The 17,726-nt window shown below is 45.2% G+C and overlaps 1 protein-coding gene across 1 annotated transcript in view; it reads right to left on the bottom strand.

Annotated features, from left to right (window-relative positions):
- Positions 1 to 17,726, bottom strand: part of KCNH3 (potassium voltage-gated channel subfamily H member 3) — a 73,750-nt gene that overhangs the window by 7,315 nt on the left and 48,709 nt on the right. The window contains exons 6-14 of the mRNA XM_030196802.1: positions 13,113 to 13,270; positions 8,590 to 8,797; positions 7,495 to 7,764; positions 5,638 to 5,837; positions 5,283 to 5,532; positions 3,851 to 4,065; positions 3,257 to 3,588; positions 2,877 to 2,983; positions 1,603 to 1,679 (exon numbers count right to left, since the gene is read on the bottom strand). Of these exons, the coding sequence (XP_030052662.1) occupies positions 1,603 to 1,679; positions 2,877 to 2,983; positions 3,257 to 3,588; positions 3,851 to 4,065; positions 5,283 to 5,532; positions 5,638 to 5,837; positions 7,495 to 7,764; positions 8,590 to 8,797; positions 13,113 to 13,270 (1,817 nt within the window). The remainder of the gene's footprint in view (positions 1 to 1,602; positions 1,680 to 2,876; positions 2,984 to 3,256; positions 3,589 to 3,850; positions 4,066 to 5,282; positions 5,533 to 5,637; positions 5,838 to 7,494; positions 7,765 to 8,589; positions 8,798 to 13,112; positions 13,271 to 17,726) is intronic.

A 17,726-nucleotide genomic window follows, 5' to 3' on the forward strand; every position in this document is an offset into this window, starting at 1 on the left:
ACCCATTTTGTTCTTTGATCCTAGCTATTTTGGCTTTTCTTCAGGAGGGCCTAGAAAAGGATTTGTGCTTGAACTCTGTGAATATCCAGTCAGCTGCCATTGCACATTATAGGTGACCAGGGTGGGTCATTCATTGTCTGCTTACCCACATGGGGAGCAATTTTTGAAGGTTGCCTCTTTTTGGCCTTGAGTTCTTGATTTTATGTTTTCTGCACATGTGACTGTGCACTTTGATCCCCTCAGGGAGGCATCACTGAAGGACACATCACAATGAATACAGCTTTTCTCAGGGTGATCTATTCAACCAGAAGGATCTTGGAGTTGCAGGCGCTTTCTTGCCTGCATGTCCAAGGAGGAAGTAGTGATCTGTTTGTTCCCTCCTTTTTACCCAGGGTCATTCACCGTTTCACAGTAATCTATTTCCTTGCTGGGTTTTTTTTTTTGTACAAGGAAAATCTTGGGACTTTATAAGCTCTGCATCAGTTGGATTAGGTCTTTTCCAAGTAGATCTTCAAGCCAAATCACTAGTTCATTTTATTCAGCAGGCCCAGCATTAGTGAGATGGCATCAGAAGTGTCTGAGGTGCATTGAATAAAGGGAAGCTATTGTTTCCAAACAGGTGCATGGTGCCCAAGGGCTTGCATGCACATTCAACAAGGATGCAGGCTGTGTCTTGGATGCAATTTAGCTTAGTTCTGCTGCAGGACAGTTGCAGATTGGCTACTTGGTCGTTGTATTCCTTTTGGCATTACAGATTGGATGCCCAGGCTAAGAAGGACACAGCCTTTGAACAAGTGTGTGTTAGAGACTTTGTTGGACACTGCTTTGGCCCTTTCCATGTGTCTGGGCTGGTGTGGAGGAATAAAGAGGAAGAAGAAATTAGATCTTACGAATTCCCTCCAGACCAGTCCAGAGAGGGGTCAGGAGATAGGATTACAGGGGACTGGTACTCTACTCTCCAGTATTGTTACTGCATTAATGTATAGGTTCTGAAGGTCTGCAATTTTGCCTGGTTTTCTTACGATTCTTTACCACTTTGCGTTTTGTGAGAAGGAATGGTGTATTATGGCATTGTTACAGAAATACAGGCTAGCTGTGGGTTATACAGGACCCATATAATGCCATCAAAAAAGTAATTCTGTCTCCATTTGCTGAGAGGATACAATTAAACCTGGAGGGACCCAAGGAAAGGAAATTTTAGCAGGTAAGATCTAATTTCTCCTTAACATCTGTTTACAAGCTGGGTGCAGTGGCAAAGATGTAAATGAAAGCTGAACTGGTTTGTCTATTGAACTCTGTCCAAAAAAACAAATGTCAGCTTGTATTACTTTCAAATGGAAAAAGCCACTGCAAAAATTCACCAGACGTCAAGCAACAACAACAACAACAAAAAAATAATAAAATCCCCATAGGGTGTAAAGCAGTTTTTCCTAGAGTGATATGCCACTTCTGGGACTAGTTAAAAATTGGGAGATAAAGCGATGTGGATATATGTTTGATGGGCTTGCCCTCATGATGAGGGTGGAAGTGATTGGATTACCCATGAGATGTGAGGTTAGTTTAAATCCCACAACTCCTAGTTTCCCCTGCCTTAATTCTTACCGCTTGACTCAGTTTGTCAATGTTTGCTGTGGTCCTCTGATCTCCTGGACCAGGCTGGATTGTGAGTAAACCTGTTTCTTGAGATAACAAAAATGTAGGGTGACTTAACTGCAAATTATAACATTCCTCCCATGGTGTCTCCCCCTCCCCAGCAGCGACCTTGTTGACTCTTAGAGCAGGTTTATCCTATTAAACTCAGGAAAACCCTGGCCAGGTCTTTCAGTGCATTAAGTGCTTAGTCTTATTTTGGTTGGAGCTCCTAATCTTTACTAAAAGTCTTATCTGACATTCCAGGTCCAGCAGTTCTAATTATAGAAGGAAAACCTCAACTACTCTTACAGAAAAGGAGTGCTGGCCCATGTTATTTAAATATAATTAAAATAGTATCTGTAATCTGTCTTTTCCAGCATTTACCAACACAGAATACTCAAAATGATGTAAAATTATTACAAATTTCAATCCAGTCAATATGTACATACATTCAGCATCATACCTACTTAACTGTCTGTGCCTCCCACCTTGCCATTCTTAAAGTCACTGTGTGTCAACATAAGACTTTTTAAAATAAAAAATAAACATTAGACTCTTAACCACCCTTGCCCTCTCCTCTCTGTTTTAGAGGGTCTCACCAATCTAATTCCTTAGTAACTTAATTTTCATTATATATGTTATCTCCTAGAGCAACCCTAAGTTGGAAGGATCTGACTGACATTAAAGTGAATAGATTTGGGCAGTGCTTCCCAAACCTGCTCCTGGAGGCACTCCAGTCGGGTTTTCAGGATATCCACAATGAATATTTATGAGAGATTTGCATGCAATGCCTCCATTGCATTCTAGATCAGTGCTTCCCAACCTAGTCCTCCAGCCAGTCAGGTTTTCAGGCTATCCATAATGAATATGTAAGAGAAAGATGTACCTGCACTGCCTCCTTGTTATGCAAATCTAGCTCATGCTTATTGTGGATATCCTGAAAACATGACTAGCTGGGTGTGCCTTAAGGACTGGATTGAGAACTCTTGCTCTAGCTTAGGGGTGTCACCTCGGCAGGTTCCGTTTTCAGGATTTTCCCCAATGAATATGTATGAAATCTACATACATAATGGAGGCAGTGCATGCAAACAGATCTCATGCATATTCAATGGGAAAATCCTGAAAACCAGACTGGATTGCTGCCCTGGGGGACTGAGGTTGGACAACCTTGCTCTAGCTGCAACAACACAAAACTAGAATTGATCAGCTTTCTCTTTATTTGTGGAGGATTCTGGTTGTATTACCTGGCACTGGTGAGGGGCTACTGCAGTCTGCATTCAAATGGTCAACCTGGAAATTGAACTTCTGCTGGTCAAAGCCAGAACCATCCTCTTCTATGCCATCGACCACCCTATAATGGTGCAAGAGCCTAAGTCAGAGTGTGTGGCAAAACACAATGTCCTACTACTGCAGTGTGCCAAAACAGAGCCTACTACAACCTTTACAAGATTTGAGAATGAATCCCCTCCTCCTATCCTGGCTCCACAGATACAGATACTACTGGAGTGAGGTCAGATTTGCCCTCTCACAATTGATGCTGGTAGTGTGAGATGCCTGTCCTCCCCCTCTGCTCTTCCTCAAATATTGGTGCTGTTTGGCCTGGGGGAAGAATTTGGACTCTTACCTAGGGCTGAGGTCTGAGGGTCCATGCCAGGGGCTGCTCTGGATATGCAGGTCTTTCAGCCCCTTATTCTTGCCCAGGTTGGAGTCTTGCTGTGTTCTGTTGGTTTGGCTAGGCCTTATTTGGGAATGGTCTGCTCTTGGGGAGGCTCTCCTGGGAGAGAGGAGGTGTTTGGTGTGTCTAGGGGAGAGAAGAAAAGTGGGGGATTTCTCTGAGAGGATTTGAAGAGTTGCACTAGGATGGGGCAAGAGTGGGGAGATTCTGCCTTGTTCAGCCTCATTCTCCTCAAGCCTCTTCTCCTCATTCTTTGCACTGAAGTTGCTGGTGCCATTTGCCTGAAGAATGCAGAAAATAGGCAGTTACTCATGATGGCTAGGGATAATATCCTCTTTCCTTTTCTCTAGACAGCCTACCCTGGCCCCTTCTTTCTTGAAAGTCAGGTCCTGCAACTAGGGAGACTGTTGATGCCAGTACATAAGAAACACCTGAGTCAGTTTTGTCTTCACATTAAGAAGCTTCCAGAACATGGCTGAACCATCAGGGTTGACTCCCCTAGAACCTGGTCCTCTCTTTTTCTGTCCTATACACTTGACTTACCTCAAACAGCCCACCACCTCCTAAATTGTAGCTGAGCTCACAGCGGATCTCACGGGTGAACTTCTGGGCATATTCTGGATACAGCTCCAGGGTCTCGTATAAGCCTTTTAGTTGGATGCCTTGCAGGTCACAGTAGGTCAGACCTTTTACGTCTGCATTAGCTTTAATCACCTGGTCTTTGGATGCCAGGTCGCAGCCAATCAGATCTCCCTTTCCTAGAGAGAGAGAGACGGATAATGACAGAAGATAAAAGGTCATACAGCCTATCATGTCTGCCCATCCATACCAACTCCTCTAAAATCCCTCTCCCTTAGAGAACTTTGGTTGTCCAATATTTTCTTAAATTCATATATAGTCCTCCATCAGCTTTTCTGGGATGCTGTTCCACACATTCACCCTTTCTGTAAAGAAAGATTTCATTAAATTTCTCCTGAGTGTATCATCTTACACCTTTATCTTATTTCCCCACATCCTTATTCCACAGCTTCCTTTCAATTGAAAGCCTCACCTCTTGTGCATTTATGCTATGGAGGTATTTAAAATGTCTGTATCATAATATCTCTTCTCCCACCTTTCTTTCAGAATACACATATTGAGATCTTTGTCATAAAGATATGGAGACAGACTTAAAGATCACTGACTATTTAGTATCTGTCTTCTGGACAAGATAAAGCATCCTTGTCAATATGCAGAAGCAACTCTATGCAGGGGCTGGTGGGAGAGTCCCTTGGGCACAGATCACAGGACGCAGGGTCCTGTCCTGATGCTTTTTGGGTTCATAATGTTGTTTTCTTTATTATTTTTTTATTTTTTTGTTACATTTGTACCCCGCGCTTTCCCACTCATGGCAGGCTCAATGCGGCTTACATGGGGCAATGGAGGGTTAAGTGACTTGCCCAGAGTCACAAGGAGCTGCCTGTGCCTGAAGTGTTAATCGAACTCAGTAAAAGGGAAAAAATTGCACTTCCCACTGTTCTTTGGGTTAGGCATTAATAATATGATGAGTTCAGGCCCAAATGGCCCACTGCCACAGCCAGTCTATTCCCATCAATAATCACAATCCCCATGTCACTTATCTTCTACCTCTTGTACCTCCCACATTACTCCTCACCATCATCCTGCTGACATTACACACTCCTATCCCTATGACACCATACCACTGGAATCCTCTATCTCCTATATCACACCTCCACCCTCTGTACTTCCCACATCACATCCTTGTCCATCTGATTACACACACCCCACCCCACTCTAACATCATGCTACCACTCAAATTTCAAGGCTCTTGTAGAATCCCCTTCTCCATCTCCCCTTGCTTTCTGCATATCCATTTGCTATCACCTTAAAGATATATTTATGGTATATCTATTTTTTTCTACCACAAGAAGCCCCACATCCCCTTCTCAGTCCCTCCATTCACTGTACTGCAGACCTAGGATGGCCAGCACGATGTCATCCTTCAGTACTTCCATGGAACCAGAACAAATGAAGTAAAAGGCCTGTAGGGCATCACCCTGGCGAATGAGGTACTCCCCCGGGGTGCAGAATGAAGGTTTGATGCTGAGGGACAGGGAGCGCAGGCAGCCACGACTGGCAGACTCGAAGATAGGCAGCTGCAGGATCTCTTTGTTCAGGTGCATGGCAATGTCTGCTCGTAGCTCATCTGGAAGACTCTGCAGCAGCTGAGGAGAAATGGGGAAAACTGGAAACTGATTCTAGGAATGGGCTGCACCATACTGCAGTAAATGCTCCTTGGTTTTATGCTAAAGCACAGTAGACTTGCTCACCTCATTGGTATCGATGCCATTGTTGACAGACCAAGTGGTCTGAAAATACTCCAGCATTCTCTGTTTAAGTGACTTGGGGATGCGGTGAATCCTGATATAATCTCTTAGATCTCGGGTGCGGCTGTGGTATAAGAAGCGTCTTGCATACATCCGCTGGATGATGGCAGTAACGTTTCCAAAGACTACTGCATGCATTAAGGCTGAGAAAGAAAAGGAGACAGAAGCATTAGGAATACATAGGGACAAAATTGCTGAAAGATATTAATTTGCCATTGATCCTTCTGCCTCCCTGTGGGCATTGCCTTATGACTAGCATTTCTACCCACAGTCGATCTCTTGTGCCTAAGCAATTGCTTGGTGTTAACCCTTTTATACAACAGTTAATGTTTTAAAACCAAAGCATTACATTCGCCAGTGACCAAATTGTATTCACCAATAGTCTAGTCTGTCTTCCATCATTGGTCCTTCTGTTCTTCTGGCTGGATAATATCTTTACAAGTGACTCTTCCATCTGACATCTTCTAGCAACAACCCTTCCATCACTAATGGCTGTTCTCAGCATGGTCTGTTCATTTGTTAATATCTAAACTTCTGAGGTTAACCTTCCTGGTTAGTGTCTTGCAATTAATTTTTCTGTTCTGAGAGACGGTCCTTTGTGAGAAAAAGCTACCAGTAACTCATCTTTTGAGATCCTTTTGGTTCCAGTGCATACTCTGCTTGTTCCAGAGATGTGGGAGATCAACAGCAGTCTTTGTGAATGCAGAGGGTTGGGCTAAGAGCCTAGGGAACTGAGAGCACTATGATAACCATATGAGCAGTTTCCCTTACCCCAAACCTTTTAATGATCAGTAGCTAGTAAAGATAATAACAATTCAACGGTATCAAGAAGCAGTGACATATTACTGTGATCATCTCCTCTCCCATCTTCCCCTCTCCCATCAGGAGGAAGCAGGTTGCTAAGGCTCACCCTCAATCCTCTAGCAGTAGCAGTCTGCCTGAGGCTGGGGAGGGATACTCTGAGATGACTGGAAAGCTGTTGACTTTGGGAGAAAGGAAGGACATGAAAATTATTTTAATTACAGCCTGGTGTCTGGGAGCGGAGATGCAACACTATGTGGGAGTGAGGGGCCGTCTTCTCTTGCTATTAATACTACCGTTCACCGGCACCAGCAATGCCCCCTCCCCCTCCCACCGCCCACCGAGCACACTGTATTTCTCTTCATCCCCATGGCAACGCCTTGCCGATTTACCGGGAACAGAAATTAGAACAAGTTAGATAGTTACAGTCTGCCTTTGGATCACTCAATGATAAGACTCTCTTCCAGTGAGCAAGGGTGGCAGTAGATAAAGCAAAGAAAGAAGGGGAAAGGGGGGAAGGGTTGCAAAAGAGTGAGAGCAGAGCCAGTTGTCTGTCTTTTACTGCATTGAAAGGTCTTCATAAGGGTGACTCCATCAAAAGGGAACCAGGCCAGATCCCCCTCAATAAAAAGACAACATCCAGGGCTCACTTCACAAGCTCCATACCTAGGATCCATCCTTTGAACTATAGGTACAATAGCACTGAGTATTACCTCATAGGAAACACCCTGGGATATATTCTTTGTAAACTATAGGGATTATATCTCCATGAGGCATTTCTGCCATCACTGTGTACCATCTACATATATAATCTGCCCCAGGGATTCACCATACAGAATGCAACTTAACTTCCACTGTGAGTTACCCCACATCCTCTCCCCTAAACTCGCTCCACTGATCTTCACTTTTCCTAGTGAATGAACTCTGCTTTTCATCACATGTGCCTTTGCTCCATTAGAGTTACCCACGGAGCATGGGGGAATTTGGGTACTGCCTTACCTCCAATGAGCATGGTGCAAATGGAGAATATCTTCTCAGTGTCAGTATTAGCTGAGACATTGCCAAAGCCAACACTGGTTAAGCTGCTGAGTGCAAAGTACAAGGAGGTGATGTAAGAGCTACGGAGAGAGGGTCCCCCCAGGAGTTCATAGCTAGAGCTGTTGATTCCCGTTGCACTGCAGTTCCCAGACTCTGCTGTGTCGCTGGTATCATTTTTTTTCACGATGTAGTAGGGGGTCTCCAGACGCCTGGCCAGCTCCTGCAGCCAGCCTGCACAGATACAAACCCAAAGTCCATGAATAGCAACCAATTAATCTGCCTGTGGGCTGTGTGACTGACTGTTTCTGTGTACTGTGGCGGAGCTGGTATCTCTGTGCTGCATTAAGAAAACTCTTGGGATGTGAGTTTCCTGCTCATGTCACCTCCCTGTGCCTCAGTGTAAATAGGTTCTATTATATAATAGTGAGTTTTCCTTCCCTCTCCTCTTTCAGCAGCTCTTATTCTACGTTCTGCCTAGCAGTTATGGCTATCCTTATGAAGTGCTTTCATGTTACATAATAACATAAGGGTTGCCATACGCGGACAGATCAAAGGTCCATCAACAGTGGCTAATCCAGGTCACAAGTACCTGGCAAGATCCCAGAACAGTAAAACAGATTTTATGCTGCTTATCTTAGAAATAAGCAATGGATTTTCCCAAGTCCATCTTAATCATGGCATATGGACTTTTCATTTAGAAAAGTATCCAAACCTTTTGTTAAAACCCTGCGAAGCTAACTGCTTTTACCACATTCTCTGGCAACACATTCCAGAGTTTAATTGCACGTTGAATGAAAAAATATGTTCTCTGGTTTGTTTTTAATTTACTATTTAGTAGCTTCATTGCATGCCCTGTAGTCTTTATATTTTTGGAAAGAGTAAACAAATGATTTACCTCTACCCGTTCCACTCCACTCAGGTGCATTTACATGCTGTTTCTATAAAATAACTGATTAGTTGTTATCCTCTGTGGGTTGTGTGTATGTTACATGTCTGCTTGTTTGTTGATTTGAAGATTGCTGTATACTCTGCCCTCACACCATCTCTTGCACTTACCAATTTCAGGCAGTTCTGATTGGTTGCTTTCAATCTCCCGCTGGCCTATGAAGTACCAGATGCAGGCTACCCAGTGGGCCAGCAGTGCAAACACAATCATTAGCAGCGTCAGCACCACTGCGCTGTATTGTGAGTATCGGTCCAGCTTTGGGAGGAGCCGCAGTAGTCTCAGGAGCCGCACTGTCTTCAGCAGGTGTGCGCCAAAGTACTGTGGGGAATTTCAGAGAGAAGAGCAGGGTTACCCCATATACCATCAATGCAGTGGCAAAGAAAGTAGCAGCTCCCCGGAAACAATGCCATATGATTCCAGGGATCTGCCTGCAGTCACCTAGAGTCATGTGAAGTGCTAATGAATCCCAGCAGCAAGTTTGCAGGGACCCTCCATGCCCCATATGCCAAGAAACATCGAACAGAGCTGCCATGTTAGTGCCACAAAAGAGATTTCAGGCAGGCCTATTCTGATGGTTTATGAGGCCTGTAGCATTCATTTTGGTGGGTAGAGCAGGGCTGCCGAGATGAGGGGGGCGGAGGGGAAAAGTTCCCCGGGCCCGGGGCTCCAAGGGGGGCCCAGCACCGGGGTCTTTCTCTCTCTTCCGCACCTGATGGGACCTGGGTGATCGCATCCCGACAGGATCAGGAGAGAGAAAACTCCAATGCTGGGCCCCACCCTTGCATTGCCTGCTTCGCAGCTGCTGGGCCCTTAGGCTGGGCATGCTCAGTTTTGAGATCAAGCATGTGTGACTTGAGGAAAGCAGCTGCAAGGGCAGGCAATGCTAAGCAGAGGAAAGAGCTGCGCTGCCTGCACTGGTGGGGCCAGCCAAGGTGCTTCAGGTGGGCGGGGATGATGACAATTCTGTGGGGAGGTGGCGGTGGCAATCCTGGGGGGGGGGGGGGGGGGGCAGCAGCCCAGCCCTGCCCAGGGCCCAGCTCACTCGGTGGCCCTGGGGTAGAGTCAAGGACTAAAAATCCCGTACTACTTTTGGAATGTTCAAACCAGGACTCGCCAAAAAGTCTCTCTTGTGGAACTGGGTAACTGGCATCTCTGCATCCAACCTGCAATAAGACCAACTGCAGCCCACCAACTCCAGCTCATAAGGATGAATCTGTCCCATATTGTCATGTCCTGTTTCACACTGAAAAGCTTTACAAACATAGCTGGAGCAGGAGTGGAAATTGAACAGGTCTGAAAAGGAGAGAGGCATCATGGGAGCACAAAGGCTGGGGGCAAAGAGACAGAAACATAAAGTATGATCAAGAGACTCATGCTGTCTACAGTTTGTTTTCATTTGCAATGCCCTAGATCCCAATTGCCCTTTGATTTTGTTTTCTGTCATTGTGCTTGTCCCACACTCTCTTGCATTATGATGCTGCCCTTACCTCCATCACTTGTTCACCACCCTTTCTGTGAAGAAATACATCCTTATGTTTCTACTACTACTACTACTACTACTTGACATTTCTAGAGCGCTACTAGGGTTACGCAGCGCTGTACAGTTTAACAAAGAAGGACAGTCCCTGCTCAAAGGAGCTTACAATCTAAAGGACGAAATGTCAAGTTGGGGTAGTCTAGATTTCCTGAATGGGGTGGTTAGGTGCTGAAGGCGACATTGAAGAGGTGGGCTTTGAGCAAGGATCTGAAGATGGGCAGGGAGGGGGCCTGGCGAATGGGCTCAGGGAGTTTATTCCAAGCATTGGGTGAGGCGAGGCAGAAAGGGCGGAGCCTGGAGTTGGCAGAGAAGGGTACTGAAAGAAGGGATTTGTCTCTGCTAAGTGTGTCCCCCATTCAGCCTCATTATCGTGGCCCTTGGTTCTAGAATTTTCTTTCCACTGATTAATGTTTGCTTCTTTTACATTATTTGTTATCGTTGAGATATTTGAAAGCCTCTAACAACTGTAAGTTATCTAGTACTAGGTGGTATATATTTTAAGCCAGTTCTGATTATGCAAGTTGCTCCACTGACTTCAATGGGTAGAATCAGAGAAAAGTAGCCCACACTGTAATTAAGTTCAATACCATGACTTGCCAAAAAGTCTCTTTCCTAGAACTGGGTAACTTGGGCAATAATGATAGAGGCAGGCAGAGGTGACATCTCTTTCCTCCTCTTAGGGGAACTTTTCCTGGGTTCCTAAGTCTCATTTCTACACCTGGAACTTGTGGTCGCCTTGAGATTCAATGTATATTAGTAGGGTTGGAAGTAGAGAATGACATGGAGACAAAGTTTGTCCCCATCCCCGCCCCTGTGGGTTCTGTCCCTGCCCCATCCCCACTCTGTCCCCATGGGCTTTGACCTCATCTGCAGAAGCCTCTAACAATTATGATTTTATATTTAAATCTGTTTCTTAAAGTATAAAAAGGAACAATATGCTGTGCACCTATTGTGTATAAATTACAAATAGAAAATAATAATAGCAGAGAGCAGCTATAACAACCCTCCTCACCACCACCCTCTACCCTTCCAACCCCAACAACAGCTGATTTCTACTACCCCAAGGAATCCTAATCCACCCTGTTAAAATGTCCAGGAGTACAAAATACAACCCGTTCTGTATGTCCTAGAGGGGAGATATATGCCCTATAAAGCACTGTTATGATTTTTTAATCTGCGGATGAATAAGCTGTTAACAATCTCAGGATTTAGTCTAGCTCTCCTGTCTTCCACAGTCCTTCCTGCAATAGAAGATGTGCTGGTAGCAGGATGTACAGGATCCCATATGCAAATTTTGCTAGTTGTTGCCAGCATGTTTGCTTGCTTTTCCAAAAAGTCAATATATCGTTGTCTGCATCACTCAAACATAAATAACAGTCCAGTTCATTAACAGGCTTCAAAGTAGAAAATGACACAGTCCCTGTCCTCGTGGGCTCTGTCCCTGTGGGATCTGTCCCCATCCCTATGGTTACTGCGGGTCCCCGTCCCCGTGTCATTCTCTAGTTGGAAAGAGGCTGAAGGAAGGAGTGGCTACAATGCACATAATATTCAATTTCCTTCTACTCCTGATACTCTCAGATATATAAACACATTCTCTCCCATCCCTTGCAGGGCTGAACTCACTATCCTCCCCTCTGTCCCAGTCTTGACTACAGTACTCTCCCTCTTCCCTTCCTTGATCCCAGCACCCTCTTCCTCCTAAAGTAGGAGTACACAGGTCTTCTCACTCAGCAGAGAATGGCCCTCTTCTTCCTGCTCCAGTTCCTTCTCTCCTGGGCAGCATACATGGAACTGGAGGGGGTGAGGTCAGAAGTGGACTCTGCAGAGAGCAAAGAGTTTCTCAGCTCAGCACCCCTCCCCATCTTCCTTTTGTTTTGCCTCCTTTCCAGTAGCTGTGCCAGTATTTTTGATTGTGTTAGCTACTGCTTTCAATCACCCCAGAAGCAGGTCGTACTGACCGAAATGCCTTTTGTCTGTTTGTGGGCGTTGGGTTATGTAAACTCGCCTTCACAGTGTTGTAGACTGTGTGTCCACTTCAGCTAAGTAGTCGCTATTTGTTTTATTATTTCAACAATTTTGGAAGTGAATATTTTGTTATATATTTACTGGTTTTAAATATTAGTTTAACCTGGGCAAATGATTGATGAAGGTTGGAATAACTTTGTGTTATATGAGATTCGATAGCTTGTGTTTAATATCTGATGCCTCATAGCTCACATTATATTGGAAGTTTAATTAAGAATAGAACAATATCAATGAAAATTAGTAAAAATTGACGAAGATGAGAGTTTATTAAATATACTTTATTGAACTTATTCTCTCTGGTTTCCACGTTCTTAATACTCCTACTGTCTTTGATATCCTTTCCATTATCTGGCAAGAAACGGAAAGGTAGGGGCCATCACCCAGAGATTTTGTGGATGGCTCAGGAGACTGAATTTTGAGTCTCCAAGTCCAAAGATGTATCAGGTATGCTGATTTTCACAGAGCTTTTGGTAGCTCCTCCAGGGATTGCCTCTGCTTTGTAATCTTTTGGAGGTACTGTATCCAGAACTGGACACAATACTGCAGATAAGCTCTCACCTACAATGTGTACAGAGGCTGTATTGCTCTATGTACTCTACCATCCCTCTGATCACTTTTGCAACCTTGAGATCATCTCATGTGGTGACATTCCAGGTTTGCTGGCCTCTTGGGCTGTGGGTATAGCCTAGAAGACCATAAAAAATAAGTAGGAAGGGAATGGGGCTTGATATACCGCCTTTCTGTGGTTTTTGTAACTACATTCAAAGTGGTTTACATAGTATATACAGGTACTTATTTGTACCTGGGGCAATGGAAGGCTAAATGACTTGCCCAGAGTCACAAGGAGCTGCAGTAGGAGTTGAACCCAGTACCCCAGGATCAGAGTCCGCTGCACTAACCACTAGGCTACTCCTCCACTCATCTTAAGAAATAACTAAATCAGCATGGGACAGTGGCCAGGGGCCTGTCCTTATGGTTTATTCTATTAATTCTTTCTGAATAATTTTCTGCCGAGTCCTGTCCTGTTCCTGCCAACCGGTTTATATTTGAGATGATGGAAGCCAGGCTCACCACGTTGACTTTGAAGGCATACAGCAAGTCGACAGGCAGGGCTGCCAGCAGGTCCAGCAGGAACCAGGTGCTGATGTAGTGAAGGAAGATGGAGCGAGGATCAAACACAACCTGTCCGGACTTACTCACAAATGTGGTGCGGAAGTTCAGGATAATATCTGAAACACAAACAAGCCGAACACAAGTCATGCAAACAGGGGATAATGTGCTCTGGGGTGAGGAAGGGATAGCAGTACCCAAGAATGGAGTTACCAATGAACACAAAAAGGAAAACCATTTTCTAGCTCTGTGACAGGAGTTTTATACATATTTATTTTATTTATAGACCTTTACTGCCTATTGAACCAAGGACTATCAAGGTGGTTTACAAAGCATTAAAATATATAAGTAGCAGCTCGATAAAATGGAAACAAAAGTTAACAATTGACAAAAAAAAAAAAGAAAATGAAGCGAAAAAGCAGGAAGATGTGGCCCTGAGATCAACACCAAGTCAGGTGAAACAACCATGTTTTTAATGGCCTTTTTAAACTTAAGAAGTAACTGCAATTTTGAATATAACGAGGACAAGAATTCCAAAGGAAAGGACCTAAGTAGGTGAAACCAGTGTCCTAGGACATATTCATGCGCAATCAAGGGGGGGGAGGGTGGTGGATGAGCAAAGGGACCTGGGAGGAATGAAGGAGCAAGGAAAAAATGAGGCATGAGCAAGCAGGGAAAGGTAAAGAGGGGTATCAGAGTGAAGTGGTGAATGGATAAGTTTGAGGACCTTGAATTTTAGGAGTGCTGAGACTGGAGAAGAGGAGAGATAAGATCAAATATTGGAGAGCCCCTAAAAGCAGCTTTACCTTGGTAGACTGAAATAGTTGAAAAGAAACTTGAGGGACACCACTGTAAAGGCTGATGCAGTAATTGAGACAAGTTTTGACCAGAGTAAGAAATGAATGTCTAAGCTGATCAATGAAGAGGGATGCTTTGGTAGACCTCCTAGTGGTAGAGTGATGTATTACACTAGCACTTACAGAGCTGTCAAGGTCCAAGCGGTTTCCCCAAATAAGCTCCACTCAAAGGGATTTGACAAAGAAAAAAATGTGTTATTTATTATGGGATAATAAGATTAATAAATAAACATAAACCATGTAACGTGTGTCCTAACTGGATAGTGGATGTTAAGATTCCAGTTAGTCGTTAAAACTATTTAAACGCTTGAATATTCTTAAGGATATCACAGTAACAAATCTCAGTGTTCACAGTGAACAGAGAGTAAATCTTCACACACTATTACTCTTAATTAAACTCTACTCATGCAATACAGATCAAACATACTTCAATGGCAGATGGGGTACTTTATTAATGTTACTCAATCTGTGTGTGCTCACATTGTAGAAGAGATGGTACTTATCTTCATTAGCTTGCCACTCTCTTGAATTGGGTACCTTTGGTGATTGGTCTCTGTCGCATCTCTACTTGAAGGTGATCAGCTTTTCGGTGCAGGAACCTACTATACTAACTCAACAAACTAAAAAAAGGAAAACCCTGACTCCCTCTTCTCGTGTGTGCACGCTAATGTCTTCTTTGGCAGGGAAAGCTGTATTATAGCTAACTAGATTAAAATAAAAAAGATATGCAGCAAGGGAATCCATATCTACTCAGCTGGCACATGCCTCTTTCCTCTTGCTCCTTTATGCACATGCCTCTAAACCCCACAGCTCACACTGGCAGGCACTTAGGTTGGACTTCAAGGGGGAAGGCACTTAAGGCAGGCTTCTCAGAGGCATGCACCTATGTACAGGCACTAAGATTGAGTCTTCTTTCAAGATAGGCTCTTTCTCTTCAGGACAGGCACTTGGTTGGTCTCTCCGTTTCTCAAAGCAAGAGCTCGGATGCAGGCATTCTCTCTCTTTCAGTGTCAGCATTCACGGTCGAACTCTTGGGCGCAGGTTCTCACGGTCAGGCTCTTGGGTACAGGCACTCATAGTCGGACTCTTGGGAATAGGCATATATGGTTGGGTTCTCTCAGGGTTTGGCCTTCTTCTAGGGATTTGGGAACCCCTGCTGCCCAGTGCACCCTGCTTCACTCGGCCCAGCATAGACTGGCTGTCTCCTCTGTGCCTGACTCCCTTCTCTCTGCACCTGCTGGCTGTTGTCCCCTCCAGGCCGATTCAGTACTTTCCAGCTCTGCCCACACACCAGCACTCTTCTCTTCCTGGTCCTGCCCAGGACTTACCAGCTCTCCAGGCTCGCTTGCAGCTTCTCTCTCAGGCTTGTCTGGAGCTTTCCTCTCTAAGGGGTCCAGCCCGTAGCTCTCTCTTTTCTTCTGCCCATGGGCCCCAGCTGCTGCTTGGTTTGCCTGCGCTCTCCTGCGCCATTACTTGGACTTGCCTGTGAGCAACCTCTTCCTACCTCTGCCCAGGCTTCTGCTCTCCTGCTGCTGCTGCCACCGCTGCTGCTACTGCCCCTTTCAGCCCAGGAACCTACCTGGAGCATTCTCTCTGCCTCTGCCCACCTGGATTTACAGCCTGGACTGCTTGAACTGCCCAGTGTGGACCCAGGCCCTGCCCACTTCTGGGGCTGCTCCTCTGCTTGAGCCCCTGTGATTGGTGCATTTTTGTGCCAATTTGGGGCTCCTGCCTCTGTTTTCCTATTGGCTCCCCTGTTTTTTTCCTGTGCATACATGCTATTCATAGGTGTACGGCTGCTGGCTCACCCGCGGCACCATTGAGTGTCTAGGGTCACCCTGCCGCTTCTTTTTAATTTTTTTCTCTGCTGCCTGCCTGTCCTTTCTCCCCATGGTCCAAAGTGCATCCATAACTCACAGCCTGAAGCACTTCTGGGTTTGCAGGGCAGCTGCTCTCCCTCCTCTTTTCACTGCTGGCTCCTTCCAGAAGCAGCAACCTGGATAATGGAGCTACACACCCCCTCTTCTTCCCTCTGAGGTTTACGGCACTCTCCCAATGCCGGAAACAGTCCCCCCTCCAGGGGAAGGGGAGGAAAGTAATTTAAATTAAAAATTTTCTATATTTACACTTTGTCTTTCTTTGGTCATCACAAGATTAGGTCTATCAAACACACAACAGAATCGATACGGGACTTAAAGGAAGGAGGAGTGAAGCATAATGCTCAGAGTGTGGATGGACTCTTGGAAGAGAAGGGGAGTCCAGCAACAATGAGAAAGGAGGATGTGAGTAAACGAGAGTTGGGGAAAAGAATAATTTCATATTTTGCTCTGTTGAGGAATAGACAATTAGCTTTCAGCTGTTTACTACTACTACTAATACTACTACTACTTATCATTTTTATAGCACTACTAAGCACTGAAAAACCTGACTAGTGTGGGTTTTTCCACAACCTTTGCAGTGCTGCACAAGAAGGCTTGTGCCTTAGCCTGTAATGGAGCTCTACAGCATCCCCTAGGCTAAAGAGGAAGTGCATGGAGAAAAGACTGCAAAGAGGAGACAGCTGAAGAGGAATTGACATAGGAAAGAATTTGTATATCATTTGCTTAGATCAGGGCTACTCAAATGCTGGACCACAGTCTGCAATCTGGATTGCCGAGCCTTCCCATATGAACTGCACAAAGGTGCAGGTGATCAAAATGTTACTGGCTGCAGTGGCATCGCACCTTCTCCTTTTGCCCCAGATGCAGTGATTCAAGAAGGCAGCTTCTGGCTGGATTGGAGGCCTTCCCTTGGCTGCATCCCACCTACTCTGATACAACTTCCTGTTTGCACACAGGCAGGACGCAACCGAAGGAGGGCCCCAGATCCAGCCAGAAGCTGCCTGCTTGAATTGCTGCAACTGTCAAATGCCTGTTAAGGTACATTTCAGGACCTGGGGGGGGGGGGGGGGGGGGGGGGGAGGGAGGGAGTGAAAGATGCTGGATGTATCAGGTGGGGTGAGGGGTGGAGGGAAGAAGAGAGAGTGAAAGATGAGAAGCATTAGAGCAAAGTGAGAGTGTGATGGGGATGGGAGAGGCAGAGTTAGGTGACTGTGTGGCAAGGGTGGAAGGGTCAGGTTAAGGTGACTATGTGCCATTTGGGAAAGCAGAACAAGGTGACTGCAAATTTGCGAACCCTGGGTTTCAGACAGCTGAAATTGCTGGACCTCCACTCACTGGGCAGAGAGATCAAAAGAAAATGAGGTAATGATCTAATGAGGAGAGGGGAAAAGAAGAAACACTGTGTAAAAGGGCTAGAAGACAACGCGTGGCTAAGACCAAGTCTAAGGTGTGACTTGATTGATGAATTAGAAAGGAGACAATTCTATTGAAACATAAAGGCAATAAATTAGGAGACCTTGGACAAGACAAAGCTTGAGGGAATGCTGAACCAAGAGGGGAGAATAGGTGACACTAAGATCTGCAACCAAGAGAGACAGTTCATCAAGGCCCTGATAATCAGAAGCAAATGTGAGCGCTAAAAACCATTAGCGCCGGCCTAGTGCCCGCATTTGCTTCCGCTGAATGCTCGAGGGGCTCTAGCACATGGAACAAAAAGTGCACCAAAGCCTAACACAGATAGCATGCAAATCACATTTAAATTAGACTATTAGCAATTCGCCTTGATGTTCAAAGAACAGCGCCCTTAACACTGGAGTTGGCGATAAGTTACTAGATAG

Source organism: Microcaecilia unicolor, chromosome 3 (assembly GCF_901765095.1).
Source record: "Microcaecilia unicolor chromosome 3, aMicUni1.1, whole genome shotgun sequence".
NCBI lineage: Eukaryota > Metazoa > Chordata > Amphibia > Gymnophiona > Siphonopidae > Microcaecilia > Microcaecilia unicolor.